Genomic DNA, 16,120 nt, shown 5'->3' with positions numbered 1-16,120 from the left:
GCAAAGTTAGTTTTTTTGTAGATCAATTTTAATATTTCAAAAAATATTTAACCGACCCAGGACTTTTTGGACACCCTGTATAGTGGCATTTATTGAGGATGCCACTCTGTCACTGATATCAGCAATTGGTCAATAGAAACACATGCAGCAACTAGTGCAATTTCATTATCTTGTGATTAAATTGGGTTTTTTGATTGTCGCTTATTGTTGTTGATTTATCCATTGGTTAAATCCCGTTCAATACTTTGGTCGCAGCATGGAATGTGGCCAATTTGTTCTGCTGACAAGCGTCAGCATTCCGTGAGGTTGTAGATTTAGAATCTCACAGTATTACGCTCGATTTCCCTCCTTGCAGTTGTCCTCGGAGAGGAGAAGGGTAGACATGTCTAAATCAAATTTTATTTTGTAGCTAGCAGTCAAAAACTATTTACAAATAATTCTGCAAACAAATAAATTAACTAAGAATTTGAATCTAGGATTTTCATCCATCTTCGTGTTGTGACAACACTATGTGATCCCACAATGTACATACAACACCATAAAAGTGTGTCTGGAGCTAAAAGTGATCCAGATAACTATAGTTGCCTTCAATTTCATTTTCAAATACATTAATATTTTATCACCAATCTACGTAAGCTAATAAGTTAATTGACAAAAAAAATTACAAGTAATTAACACTTCTACTCTGAAAATGAATCTTGTTTTACTATGCAAGACTTGACTGGATACTTGTGTAAAAGATGACAGTCAAGTCTTGTGTTTAAGATTTAATCCTGTACATCAAATTAAACTGTCTGTTGTATCTGCTACTGTAACTGTTACTGAATGTTCTATTCTGAGTTGTTGAGGAGCTACTTCACCACCAAACTTTCTCTTAATTGCTTCGGCAGTATTTTCATGGAAAACAATTCCTGTCTGAAACTAAGGTGTTTAAGAAAAAGCACTAACTGGTCCTTGGTTCGACAATTCTTTGACAATAAAATGCCCACAAAATTAAAGATCATGTTATTTATTTATTTATAACACACATAGTTACCTAGAGTATCTGAATTTTTTCCATATTTATTTGATAAAAATAAGAAATTTGAAATAAAATTTACAAATTATCACACGTTTGAATTTTACAATTTTTAATCGTTACATTTATGAAGCTCATATTTTCAGTTAGTTTTGTAATGATTTATTTGATCCACAGTGGTAAAATATATTGTAAAAAAATTAAAAAATTATACAACCCAATTTGGGTATTTACGCATAGATTATCTTAAGAGATAATCTTTTAACTTTTATAAGTTGTTATCCCTTAGGATTAATGAGCTAGTTTCTGCTTGACAGCCATTGTTATTTGATCGGCTCCTGCTTTATTCACTTTTTCAAAATCCTTCATCGTTGTCTTGCAACGCTCGAACCATGCTTTGGTCAAAGGATGACTGTGAGAGGGGTTGATCACCTGAAATCAAAATTCAGATTCAGAAAATTCAGCCTGATATCAAAGTCATGCTAATAAACAACAGATTTTAACCCTTTCAGCAGCATAGTGTTTTTGTTTTCAAGGTTTTTCTCATGAAAAAGTCCCAAACAGCCTTATCTATCTAGTGGACACTCCCATGCAGTTAGCATAAGTAAAATCACAGAGAAGTAAGGGGGCTTATAGGGAGCTTATGGGAGAACTGTGCACTTTCTATCAGGTAGAGCGCGAGTAATGTATGGAAATTCCTATCCTATCGAGGTCTTCCTCCGCTGTGAGCGTTACGAGGGGGCAGTCCTGGACTTTGCCAAACACACCCATATCTCTAAAGTGTATTTACAATTGAATGTTAACTCTGTAGGATACCAATTACTTATACCTTATAGCTTTTATTCTCTGTGGTAAAATGAGCAAAATACATAGAGGTACAACTTATAGACCATCCGTTCATCGCTCATTAACTTTCATCTAAATTGCTGTTACACGTAGATAGCTATCTATGTTCTAGGTTGGCCATCCCCACCAGGTTCTGCTTAAGACAGTTGAAAAACTCCTCTTGAGTTGACCACCAGTCCCAATTGAGATGGAAACTCGCAAATCTGTATCCTAGGAAGACAACATGTTAGACTCAGCCAGATTAAACCTACTGTAACGGTCTTCTTAGCAAACCCAACGGCATTGCTCTTTCTAAGCTTGCCTTTCACATCTAAACACAAGACAGGTACAGTTTATATTCATACCTCTAACACGTCGATCAAGGTTACGTAGCAATAGTCAGCCAGTGTAAGGTTCTCCCCAGCCATGAACTTTTGACCTTCCAACAGTTTTTCAATATAGTCTTGAGCCTGTTGCACTTTTTTCAGGTCATCATCTGTCACCCCGGGTTTGTTAAAAAATACAAGATCCCTCTAAAACAAAAATAAATTATGTTCAGATAAAATATTTAGTTGTCATAACACACATCTTTCACTCATTTGAGGAAAAAATATGTTTATAATATTTACAATTTACACTAATGTACACATCTATTATATTATTAAAGTGATACAATCAAATTTTAATGTAAACGGTTAAGGCCATTTACCAAATAAAAATATAGGCATATGGCATATCAAAACGAAGCTTAGAGTGTGTAGATTTGCCGAAAAGTATTGATATGGATGAACTCTCTAAGGGCTCTGCCCCACAAGCTGATTTCCAAAGGGCTACGCCTTGCATGTTTTGGAAGTTAACATTATTCGATTAATTTAGTGAACAACAGCTGGCCAATGCAATTGACAATATAGTTTGTTTGTTTACATTTTTGTTTACTTATTTTAATATTTACTGTTATGTTCTTAAAAGAAGTGTGGCGAATGGACAGTGAAGCTATTTCTAGCTGTTTGATACAAGTGAGTGATTAAAGGTGTTCGAAACACGATGAGTATGAGATTAACAAACCATGTAGGTATGTTGTTCGTTCCAAGAGGTTGTCACCGATCTTTAACAGGTCGCAATTTCATTGAAAAGTATTAAAGTAAAGTATTAAAGACGTCGTGGAAGAGAGCTGCGTGTTCAGGTACAACCTTGGCCAACCTAAGGACGTAAGGTATGAAGGTTCCACTACTTTTAACATCCTTTCAGATGACAATTTCTCGAACTTGGGCCCTTTAAATGAAATATAAATTTAAAGTTGATTAAATTAATTTAATGGTGGCTTTTGTTCACCCGTGAATTCGCGGGAGAACCTCTTGTAAATTTTTCATTATGATACTCATTTAGAATATAGTGCAAAAATGTTTAACTTACAAGATTTTTTTCTAAACAGTGTTTATAATTTTTGTAATCCCAGTTTCAAGAAACCTGAAATACTTTATACTTTGTTTTTGCATTTATTACAAATATATTTAGCTAAAGGAGGAAAGGCAACACAAAAGATATTAAATACAACTACATCATTATTTCTATTACTTAGCTCTGTATTTTTCCCTAGGAAAAATTGACATATGAATCAAGCTTTGGCTAATATTACTATTGCTATTATTAGTCACCCCTGTTTAAATTATGATTCTTTATTAAATTTTGGAAGAATGGCTGAATTCTCTGTCTTACGGTGAGAGCCAAAAATTGGTATTTACAATATATGTACTGATACTTTAAATAGCGTACATACCAATTAGACCTGGCTCTCGATGGAAGACCAATAATTTAGTGATGAAATCGGCCTCTTAAGCCTAAGAATGAAGATTTTACTTTTTTTTGACTTAAAGATAAGGATTTAAACACAAATTAACAAAAGAAAATTATGTCCAGTCCCACACTTACTGAGATGTCCCTGGCTACGAAGAACACATCATTGCTGTAGTGTAGCCGTTGATCTACAATTGCTCTCTTCTGCAGGTCTTTGGGATACAAAGAGTCATCCTTGGCATACTTGGAGGCCAGGTAGCATATTATGGCTTTGCTGAAAAAAAAAATACTGAATTGAAGTTGTTTAAGCCAAAAATTAATTTGAATAAACCTAGAACATGCTTGCGTAGCTTAAAGGTTATCAGTCTCACGGTTAGCACAAGACACGCTACGGGACTGATGCCCCCAGTAAACTCTCGCCGACACGCTAGCCGAGGCGCTCGCCGATAATTTGGGCGAGAGCTTATGCGAGGTGACTGTGTACACTCTCACTTTGTCTAGCAGTCGAAATGGAGGCAAAATTTGATGTGGAGTAGCACTCACCACTCGTGCATTCTTGGGTCCTTTGACTTGTGTCAAAAAACCGACGCCGGAGCGCCGGCGTGCACGAGGCAAGGCGAGGCGAGGCAAGAGAAGACGAGCGCACCGAGTACACTCTCGAACTCACCAACGCTCGCCTTGCCTTGGTGAGAGTGTACTGGGGGCATGAGAGGTATTTGCTTGCACTGAACGGCCAGGATTATAAAGGTTGATATGAGGAGGACATGAGGAAAACAAAAATTCACAACTGGAAACATAAATCCACTAGACAGCACTGGAGGAGGCCAGCAATAGGAGCTAGGTAACGCTCCAGATGTTGAGGTAAGTATTATTATGGTGATGAAAAATGGGATTGTTTAAAGGAATATTGCTTTTAGAACACGACAAGACTCTTGTATAAGTGAAAGAAAGCTGAGTGGGTACAGTCCTATGGCTGACAAAAAAGTCACTATGGCTCAATCCAGAGAAAATGTCAATATAGCTTTTGATGGTCAAAAACAAGATATGGATCTCCTCCTCCTGGATCGCTGAGTTTTGTCATATAATGGTTCTGGCTAAGAAACAGCTGATCATAGTTAAAGCTATACAGACCATCTCACTTCATTTTATAGGTACTAACCCTGAGCCCATATTGAGCTTAAACTAGGTTTTAGCATAGACAAATAGAATAAATATAGACTGTCAAAGGAAGGTTCCGGCGCCCACCGCTAGGGTTTGCCGTGTAGTTACGGCGCACACCGGTGCAGGCGGAAAGCGCAGGAGCCGTATGTGACCAGCAGACGCTGCAGCGTTGTGCGCCGTAACTACACAGTAAACCTATGGCGGTGGACGCCAAAACTTCTTATTCTATTTGTCTATGGTTTTAGTGATGTCTTTAGATTTTTACTCCTCCCCAGCTAATAGGTGAGGCTAAAAAACCTCAGCAAATCTTCATGGAAGTTTTATTTGTTAGGTCTTACCTCTCCCAAAGAATGAATCCATCATCATCAATCACTGGCACTGTGTGAAGGGGATTCATCTGTAACATAACAACATATTCTTTTGAATGTAAAATAGACTATTTTAATATCTCTTGTAAGTTGTAAGAGGATGTATCTATGATCTGTATTTTGATCAATTAAGGGATTTTGTTCCAAGTATGGAGATAATTTAGGCGATGTTGTACATCTCATTAAATAATTTTGTTTACAGTTTAAAAACAATTGTTTATAGTCCTTAGTACAATTTTGTTATGGGATAAAAAGTGTACATGACATTGTTGAAATTTTATTTGAATCTAATTGTATATCCACATTTAACTAAAAGTAATTAAATTAAAAATATAATTCTCCACAGTAGGGTTTAATCAGACCGGCAGTTTGCAGTATACATGTGCCGTGGTATGGGCACGAGAGATAATTATTTGTGCCCCCTTCCTCCTTCCTTGAAGGAAAATTTTTCTCTCCCTTGCACCACAACAAACCTAAAACCTGTTGTGCCCCTGGGCCCAGGCCCACTGGACCCATTTATTTAGGCAGTCCTGGCTTTACACTAGCTTCTTGATTGTTAAAGGTACTTTAAGATTTTAAAAATTTTATTTTTACCAGCCAAGATTTGACTTTGTGGTAAACGCTTGGTGTTATAAATTGTTGTACTAGTTTAAAATTATTTAAGACTAAAAAAACACTTGTTTACCTTTATAAATTCTGGGGAAAGGTGTTCCCTTTTAGTTAGGTCAACGACCTTGAACTCTGCCTGAAGGTCAAGTTCGTGGATAATCAAGTTCACAGTCCTAACAGCAGGGCTGTACTCATATCCATAGAGTATCAGAGGCATGGTTGCTGGTGATTAAAAACAAAGGATCAGTAAATAACTCCCAAAATTTAGGCGGTTTTAGAGGAAGAAATCTATCTGATTGGTTATCTTCATCCTACGATTAAAATAATAGCTTAAACGGTGAGGCTTGCCAAAATGTCAATCAGCTGCTCCTATACATAAGAAGTAAAAAAGTGGTGGGGAACTAACTTCCCCTCAAACCGCCTAAATTTTATAAACAGAGTATAGCATTAGGAAGGTAAATAAACTAACTAAACCCAGCTGTCCTTGATTATTGGGTTTTTTTTTTAAATGGCCCAAGCTGAGAAACAGCTGATCTTAGTTAGCAACAAAGATACATAGATCATATCACTCCATTCTAGACTCACCTTACACATATTTGGCTTAAAATAGACAGCCAAGTGAAAATGACATACAAATCATTCATAATTTTTATTTTGAATACAGGTTTGGTGAAATGTATGGTGTTTTAACACCAATTATTCATTTACTTCCTTTCCAAATTCACACCAACACCAAACCTAAGAAGTATGTACTGTACCATACTAAAATATAATTACAATTTTTAAAACATTTTTAAGAGATAAAAATATATACATTAGATATGTTTGTAATTTACTATTTTTAACCAAGGTGATGGTGTCTTGGGCTATAATATTTCTAATCATCAGCTAGTTTTTGAGGCAACATTAATTATTGTATATACCAAAGTAATAACCAAAATTAAGTTCTTTGATGCCACAAAACTTTCTCATTGATTGTGCCTAAGTAGTTAGAATGAATAATACTTGAACTGTTATTATAGAAAAGGCATGATAAATATTAAATAACATACCTTACAAAAACTGAAGTGATACTTGTTGGAAGGAGACAACCAACACACAACGGAGTTGAAGACTGGAATGATGAGACCAAAGAAGGGGACTGTGGCCCTCAAGATGAACACAAATTACACAAACATGACTGGCCACAGTTGAAGTGCGACCTTGGCTGCCAGTTTGCTCTCAGGGGACAGAAAGTGGGAGGCGGGAGGAGTGAGATAAAATGTATGTACACAGTACACATTGATTACACATGGATGTTGGTTTAAAGCAAGGCTAAGCAAACTTCTCGGTCTATTTCTTGAGATTCAACAAAATTTGTGTTTCTTCAATACCTCAGGACAACCTTTGTTATTTAAATTTGAAAAATATTTATAAATAATGACTACATAAAGTATTATCTACTTATTGTTCCATGCTTCACTGTTAATATGTCCAGCGGGTTTTGTTTATGGGAAGTTGAAATAGCTGGATTGTTATTGTTCTCACCTAGGATAAAGGTTTCCGGTTTGATCCTGACAAAGGTCATAGCGTTTTGATTGTTTAACACTTGATCCTGGTTCCTGATCATTTTTGCATTTAATACCCCCCCCCCCTCCCGGGTTAAGAAACAGCTGTTTTTTGTCAGTACACAGATCATCTCACTCCATAGGCTCATCTTACCTTTATTTATGGACTTTAAGCTAAAAGGTGCACTTTTAGCTTAAAGCGTGCACTAAAGTGTGCACTGGTGTCTCAAAAATTAGGAAAATATATTTCAAAATCTATAACCTAAATGGTCAAAAGGACCATTGGACCATTGGTCTACATTGACAGTAGACAAATTTATCTTATCCATTAAAATGGTTACATTGATTGAAGATAATTAATATAACAAACCGCTAACATATTAACCCTGTACCGTTACATCAAATTAAACTGTCTGTTATATCTGCTACTGTAACTGTTACTGAATGTTCTATTCTGAAGTTCTTCACTTGAGTTGTTGAGAGCTACTTCACCACCAAACTTTCTCTTAATTGCTTCGCCAGTATTTTCATAGAAAACAATTCCTGTCTGAAGCTAAGGATTTTATAGTTAACTTAAAAATAGTAAAAATTAACTACTTAAAAAAAAAATTACAAGGTTTTAGAAAAATAATGCCACTACAGCATCTGGATGGTTAATTTTATTTATTAAACATTTCAGGATTATCCCCTATTTAAGTACAAATTTTAACTACAATAGTGAAGATGTCTGGGTACATCAAAATGAAAAAGTAAATAGACCCGGATAGATTTGTCAATGTTTTGGAAAGATAAATGTACTACTTTACAATACAGTGCCTGTAGCATCTTTTTGTATTTAAGGTTCATTTCATAAAATAGGAAGATGAATGAGGATTTGAAAGAACTTTTTCACCAAGACTTAACTCATTTGAATGTTATGTTTAATTCGAGTGGAAAATTGATAAAGACAACAGTTTTGTAGTGTTTAGATTTATCTAGGTTGGACATATTATCTTATGTCGTAGTAGTAGACATTGTGACAAACTAAAGACTACTTTTCATTACACAATACCCATTATCTTATGCCTTTCACAAGAAAGTTTTGTGCTCTACGATGACTGTCCTAGTTTCTGCTTGACAGCCATTTTTATTTGATCGGACCCCGCTTTATTGACTTTTTCAAAATCCTTCATCGTTGACTTGCAGCGCTCGAACCATGCTTTGGTCAAAGGATGATTTTGTGAGGGATTCATTACCTGAAATCAGAATTAATATTTTAAATCATATAAGTTGGTGTCAACTGAACTGAACAATAAAATTAAGCAATAGCAGCATAGATGGGGGTTTACTCCTAAATCTATAAATGTCTAGCAGCTGTTACACTAATAGGAGCGTCTGCAAAAGTATTGTAGTAACAAATTTGTTATTACTATTCTCATGGTAACAGGCTGGCCAGTGCAACAACACCATGGTCTTCTATATTAAAGGAGGCTAAAAATGAACATTAGACCTGTCAGAGGCAGTTTGTGAACCCTCTATCCTCAAACCTTCACTCATATTTGAGTTGAAAAACACACCAAGGTGGCGTCCCCCTCTCAATAATTGATTGATTAATACGGTACTACCTCATGGTCGGAAAGACAAGACTAAGGCTACAGCCATACTCGGCGATCTTGTTTGTGAGAAAGAAAAATAATTTGTAAAATAAAATAAAATAAAGACGGTCACAATAAGCAAACCCCAACACCACCTGCAATAGCAAAACAAACATCTTACCTCCGACACATCAACCATTGTTACGTAGGTAAAGTCAGCCAATGTAAGATGGTCCCCTGCCATAAACTTTTGACCTTCCAATAGTTTTTCAATGTTGTCTTGAGTCTGCTGCACTTTTTTCAGCTCATCCTCTGTGATCCCGGATTTATTTCCAAACACAAGGGATCTCTAAAATAAAATAAAAAATTCTTAGTTAAATGTAATTAGGTTTCTAATCCCGTGACAAACATCTCTTTGAATAAATATATAGTCAAATAAGAAATAAAAAAGTATAGCCTTAAAAAAATGTACAAGAAGTCGTCAATGCTTGGTTTTAATATTGGTTATCTTCCTTTTGCTGTGTTATCTAGTAAAGATTTACTCATACATGCTAAATTGTATGCCATGTACACCACTATACTGTATATTCGTCATTTTACTCTCCCTCTGTTTTTTTTTTACTTTAACAAATTGTTTGGGCTTGGAATAAAATTCAAATTTTCAGAGAGTAGAACATTGACTTTTAAATACAAAAGTATACACCCATCTACCAGTAAATTATGCAACCACATCCGCATGGTCACTTTATATTCCAAACATTCCGGGATTTAATGTTATTGGCATTGTAGACTAGCTGATGACAAAGTTTTATTGAAAAAGAACGCATTTGAAGTTGAATGAGCATGCTACAGAAAGTGTTAGAGTCAAATTTCTCCCTTCAGTAGTTTACATCAGGATACTTTCTTGTTGACCCAATTCAACTGCGTTCATTGTATTTACTTTATTTTTTTTAAGTGGTTGGCGGCCTCTGCTTTTAATCTTACATTTTCCCATCCACATAGACTACAGATCTGTGCTAGTGTGCGTAGCACCTATCCAGCAAAGCAAGGGGTGTCTTGTATGAATAAAAAAAGTAGTGGCAGGAACCAGGATCCGAACCTACGACATCACTGCCTTGGGCCTGGATCTGTGGCACTACCGGAGCCACCGACTCACCAAATTCTAAACTAAAACTGGCTACAACATCAACTATGGGAACAGACCTGCGGCTTGCATGTGTTGCGCTATGGGCCCAAGTGATAATTGTGTGCCCCTCCCCCTTCCTTGCGTAGGAATTTTTCTCTTCCTTAAAAACCCTAAAACCTCTTGCGTTCTGGGACGGGCCCACCAGGCTCATTTAATAAAGGGCATGCATGGGAACGGAATATCTAGGTCTATCCATGGGTAAAGAAGAAATTAAATTTGTTTAAACACCAAAACTGCAAAGGAATTAGTTTTAAAATCCAGTCAAAACTCACCGAGATTTCTCTGCCTACGTAGTACACATCATTGCTGTAGTGAAGCCTCTGATCTACAATTGCTCTCTTTTGCAGGTCTTTGGGATACAAAGAGTCGTCTTTGGCATATTTGGAGGCTAAGTAGGTCATTATGGCTTTGCTGAAACAAAAACTGGTTTTAGAAGGGTATATAAAGCAACAAATAAGTACATTATGAAAACATTTTCATTCTAAAAATTAATATTTTTCCATTCAACCAAAGAAAATGTTATTTTCTCATACTAAATGTGGCTATGAATTAAATTTTTTTTTTATTAACTTTATTCAATAAAGGAAGTAATTTTGCAGAATACTTTGGACATGATTGCCCCAAGATAAAAATAGTGATAAAATTATGTAGAATTACAACTCAAGACTAATAAGTATAATATCAACCACACATCCCTGAAATAAAACCACCAACCTAACAATGAACAATTTAACAAATCCATCTAAATATCTACATTGTTGGTCTTATTTAGGTCTTACCTTTCCCAAAGAATGAATCCATCATCATCAATAACTGGAACTGTGTGAAAAGGGTTAAGCTGTAACATATATAACAAAACTTTTTAAATGTAAAATCTAAAAATTAATAAAAATTACAATTAATTTATGAATCCTGATATAATTCATCAAAGGATGAGGAAGTTTTCTAATAGTACAGGAAAAATACTAAATAAAAATGAAAAAATTAGTTCAGGGATGAAACTTTGGTTTTAACTTCGTTTTACCAATAGAAGTCAAGATCCGATGAGTCCCTAACAGTCCCGATGGGGGAACGTGGTTTTTAGGGGGTGGGGAGGGGGAATTTTGATATAATTCATTATTCACGATTTGAAGTCATTTAGGAAGTCGTTTTTAAGGTTTGTATACACGGTGAATCGATAGGAACCATATTTAGGTCGATAGAACCACCTCCATAAGAGATTTAGCTTATCGGTACAGGTTCAGTTGTTATTTTTTATAGGAGGGGTAGGGGGAATTTTAAATAATTTATGATTTTTGACTTATGACTTGTTGGGTGTCGTTTTCAATGGATTTCTACATGCCAAATAGAATGGGACCACTATTTTGTAGATATAACTACATTATTAACAGATTTGGAGTGCTATCTGAAATAAAATAAATGTTTGTGCACAAAATTAATAATTTAATATTTAAACATAAAAAATAAAACAATTAACTTAACATCAAGTATTAATTGAATTAGTTTATTTTTACAATAAATTTAATTTTTCCTATTATAATAAAATACCCCCTCGCAGCAAACCTGCAGACCAAGTAAATTTTCATTTACCTGACAGGATTACTATTTATTTTCTATTTAAATAACATTAATTTTAATGAGTCATTAGGTTTGCTGCTATAGGGGAGGTAATTGGGGTTGTTTTTAATGAAATGTTGATAGCTTAGTATAAAATAAACAAAATTGCCAAGTTTGGTTTAAATAAATATATCCACAAACAAGCGAACTACAACAGTTTATTTATTTTCTATTAGAATAACATGGGAATTTTAAATTTACATTTTTTTTAATGATCTCTTTAACTTTAACTGAAAGTAAATAAAAGAAACGTAAATAAAAAGAAACTTATTTAATAAAAAAAAATTAAAGTACTTTTTTACAATGTAATGATGGAATTAAAATTTTTACAGTGTATGGTTTGTATATTTTTAAAACTATTCAGCATGTTTATGAAGATAAAAACACTGAAGTATCCAATAAATACAACACAAGGTGGAAAAATCTTACTGTAAAAAATCATCATCGGCTGAAACTTTCAAAAATGAAACCTTCGTATATCGACAATTTATTCATAAGAAGTTTGCCATAAAAACAAACCCAATTTTTTAAAGAAATTAAAATCATTCATAATTAATCTGGCTCCTTATAGTATGGATGAGTTTCTAAATCAAAAATGAATTAGCTATACATTCTAAAATAATTGTAAAATTGTATGGTTAAGTCTTTTAGATAAAATTGTATAACCAATTTTGTATGCTTTGACACTATTCATGTATGTAAAATGTATAAAGTGAATAAAGATAATTTGATTTGATTTGATTTGAACCGTTAGGCGTACAACCAGGCATATACTAAACTAATTAATCTTTTAAGCTCTAGAAAGTGGTTTGGAAAGAAATTGTAAAATTCTTTGTTGATGAGGTCAAAATGGGAAAACCCAATTTTCTCCCCATAAAAATTCCCATGAACCCCTGTTCCCATAGTCCAATCATGCTGGTTCGCAAACTCGTTCGAATAAATGTAGGTTTACACGTTTGTACCAAATGACATCAAAATCGGATAATTTGTGCTCGAGTTATCACGCTAAACAGACACATATGTATATGAATTTGAAAGGATGGTGTTTTTGACTTCTGGGGACCTCAAAACAAAAATGTAAATTGGTCCCGGGTCTAAGTCTTACCATGAGACCTACGGTAATAGCTTATTCCCTATATGGGAAATTCGCTAAAAACCTCGTTGTAACTTAGAATGTATTCCTTTGACTTGCTGAAGGATATAAAAACAGTAGGCCCTATACATATGTACAAAACATATAAAACATATATACAAACTTTGTAGGGGCTACGCAAGGGTTAATAGATATTTACTTGAACTTAAAATCATAAAACATGGTTTAAACCCTGACTTAATGTCAATGTATTACAATGTATTATTGGTTTATGGAGACTTTTGTGGGGAGAAAATTGGTTTTTCCCATTTTTGACCCCATCAACAAAGAATTTCACAATTTCTTTCCAAACCACTTTCTAGAGCTTAAAAGATTTAATAATTTAGTATATGCCTTGTTGTACGCCTAACGGTTAAGGAGATAATAAAAAAATGTAAATTTAAAATTCCCATGTTATTCTAATGGAAAATAAATAAACTGTTGTAGATAAATCAACTTGTTTGTGGATATATTTAAACCAAACTTGGCAATTTTGTTTATTTCATACTAAGTTATCAACATTTTAATAAAAACAACCCCCATTACATCCCTGTAGCAGCAAATCTATTATTAATTAAAAATAATGTTATTTAAATAGGAAATAAATCTGACAGTTTCTAGGACAAGTTAGTAGAAATCCTGCCAGATAAATGAAAATTTACTTGGTCTGCAGGTTTGCTGCGAGGGGGTATTTTATTATAATAGGAAAAATTAAATTTATTGTAAAAATAAACTAATTCAATTAATACTTGATGTTAAGTTAATTGTTTTATTTTTTATGTTTAAATATTAAATTATTAATTTTGTGCACAAACATTTATTTTATTTCAGATAGCACTCCAAATCTGTTAATAATGTAGTTATATCTACAAAATAGTGGTCCCATTCTATTTGGCATGTAGAAATCCATTGAAAACGACACCCAACAAGTCATAAGTCAAAAATCATAAATTATTTAAAATTCCCCCTACCCCTCCTAGAAAAAATAACAACTGAACCTGTACCAATAAGCTAAATCTCTTATGGAGGTGGTTCTATCGACCTAAATATGGTTCCTATCGATTCACCGTGTATACAAACCTTAAAAACGACTTCCTAAATGACTTAAAATCGTGAATAATGAATTATATCAAAATTCCCCCTCCCCACCCCCTAAAAACCACGTTCCCCCATCGGGACTGTTAGGGACTCATCGGATCTTGACTTCTATTGGTAAAACGAAGTTAAAACCAAAGTTTCATCCCTGAACTAATTTTTTTGTTTTTTTTTGTGAATTTTAATCTATTTTGCCTGTACTATAACCTGTTAAGGAAGTTTTATCTTAAGTAGATATAATTTCAAACAACTAACTAAACAATTTACCCTTTAAATTTTTACACTAAATGTGTATCACAAATAAGCAAATGAAGGAGGATGTGTAAATAATTGGAGTGGTGGGGGAAGATACAGAGGACCCCCCAAGTGTTTTTGAGGAGAGTAGGAATATGTCACAGATTTGTTGGTGGGCTAAATATCACCTCTGATATAAATGGCTTTGGGATGGATGGAGGAAACTTGTAAAGCACTGTTGACAATGATGACACTTATGCATTTATGATAGAACACATTCTCTCACTCCTTCACTTAACTGAAAATAACCAAATTAATATTCAACAAACGTACCAGACTACAGTACTTAATTATCAGCGTCTTGATTAATAGTATTTTGTAAAAAGCTTTGAAACTTTGGGTTTCATATGCTCTTTCAATTGGAGATAGTACACAATGAACTTGAACATTTCAAGCAAAATGAATGAGAAATTGGTGTGGGGTCTAGCTTACTGACCGAGACTGACACAACTAAATACTTGTGTTCTCACCTTGGAAAACTCAGGGGAGAGATGTTCTCTTTTACTCAAGTCAATGACCTTGAACTCTGCCTCCAGACCGAGTTGGTGGATGACCAGGTTCACTGAGCGGACAGCAGGACTGTACTCGAATCCATAGAGTATGAGAGGCATGGTTGTAGATCTAAAACAATAGATCAGTAGAGGGGACAAAAATAATTGAGCTTGCTGGATCCATATTATTTATTTAAATTGAGGGGGTGCTAGATTATTTAAAGTCTTAAGATAAAAATCAGTATCCATTGATTGATTTAGATTATGTTCTATTCACTGTGTACTTTATGTTAGTAATTGTCTATGAACAAAAATGTTTAATATTTATGTAATAAAATAAATTGGTAATGTAGCCTACATGGTTTTCATCGTTTTGAGTTTTACTGCTTAAATAGTTTTAAGCCAAAAGAACGCAAGAAAAACAACACAAAATCAATGTTCAAATACAATTTATCATGCAGACTTCGTACATAATAAATTATCACTAGACTAAACCTGTGAAATTGGTGTGTAATGGATATTTTTATTAATTATCTGTGTGTGAACTTGATCATTATTTATCGATCATAACTATTTTTATATACAGATTTAAGTGCAGATAACATAGGTGTTATCTAACTCTGTATATAATAACTTCATGTTTACACCACCACCACCAAATCAAACATGTATGCTTAACATTTTAAAATTATTTATATTTATTTTTAAAAAACTGGTATAAACTATATATAAGTTAAGTGTGTGTAAACTGTTTTTCATCTACTGCAATAGGGGTGGTTGGTTGGGTTCTAATCTGTCTAGTCACCAATGGAATAGTTATACAGTGGACCCTCAATAACAAGAACCTCGATACTAAGTCACACTAGATTACAAGTGTCATTTTCAAATACCCATGAATTTATTTTACCCCTAATCACAAGTTATATTATTGCAAACCTCTATAAGAAGTCAACTTTGATAACAAGTCTTATTTTATCATTTTAAATGCTGGATTGTAGCCAAATAATAGTTTTGGAGCTAAAAAGTTAGAATATAAAAAATAACTATTACTATTGATCGTACCATCACTAATGATTTAGTTAATTTAATTATTTATATTATGAAAGTGTAAGAGAGAATGAATACATGAACGGTTCTAATGGAAATAGTATTGTGAACATGAACTACTATTGACTTACCTTCAAATAGAATGTTTCAACAGGTGAAACGCAAGAGACCAAACATACAGTACGAAGTTGCAGACTGGAATGAAGTGATTAGGATTAGACCAAAGTAGAGGGGGAACTCAACTCACTGAACCCAAAATCCGGGTAACGAACTCAAACAGTTCCAGGCTGAAGAGGACTGGAATGTCATGACGACGAAAACACAACAAACCTTGACTCGTCGCGTCGATAGTTGAAGTACTT

The 16,120-nt window shown here is 34.1% G+C and overlaps 1 protein-coding gene across 1 annotated transcript; it reads right to left on the bottom strand.

The window, feature by feature from the left end:
• Positions 1 to 993: 993 nt before the first annotated feature.
• LOC129003460 (uncharacterized) lies at positions 994 to 16,093 on the bottom strand. The gene is made up of 11 exons (XM_054431756.1): positions 15,890 to 16,093; positions 14,691 to 14,841; positions 10,862 to 10,920; positions 10,355 to 10,493; positions 9,078 to 9,245; positions 8,413 to 8,557; positions 5,852 to 5,997; positions 5,137 to 5,195; positions 3,773 to 3,911; positions 2,209 to 2,376; positions 994 to 1,450 (listed from the first exon to the last, which is right to left on the bottom strand). The coding sequence occupies exons 2-11, from the start codon at positions 14,829 to 14,831 to the stop codon at positions 1,310 to 1,312; spliced, it is 1,305 nt and encodes a 434-aa protein (XP_054287731.1). The 5' UTR covers positions 14,832 to 14,841; positions 15,890 to 16,093; the 3' UTR covers positions 994 to 1,309.
• Positions 16,094 to 16,120: the final 27 nt, after the last annotated feature.

The sequence above is a fragment of the Macrosteles quadrilineatus genome, unplaced genomic scaffold (assembly GCF_028750875.1).
Source record: "Macrosteles quadrilineatus isolate MER2022 unplaced genomic scaffold, UCM_ALF_1.0 Scaffold_1__1_contigs__length_201487025, whole genome shotgun sequence".
Classification (NCBI taxonomy): domain Eukaryota; kingdom Metazoa; phylum Arthropoda; class Insecta; order Hemiptera; family Cicadellidae; genus Macrosteles; species Macrosteles quadrilineatus.
This window is presented reverse-complemented; position numbering and strand designations above follow the sequence as displayed.

Excerpts from the sequence above, each read along its gene's own strand:
- LOC129003460 (XM_054431756.1), bottom strand. The coding sequence starts at position 14,831 with ATGCCTCTCATACTCTATGGATTCGAGTACAGTCCTGCTGTCCGCTCA. Across the intron at positions 8,558-9,077 it reads CAATGGTTGATGTGTCGGAG|GTAATGAATCCCTCACAAAA; the intron begins GTAAGATGTTTG and ends TTCTGATTTCAG. Across the intron at positions 5,196-5,851 it reads TTTCCCCAGAATTTATAAAG|ATGAATCCCCTTCACACAGT; the intron begins GTAAACAAGTGT and ends GTTATGTTACAG.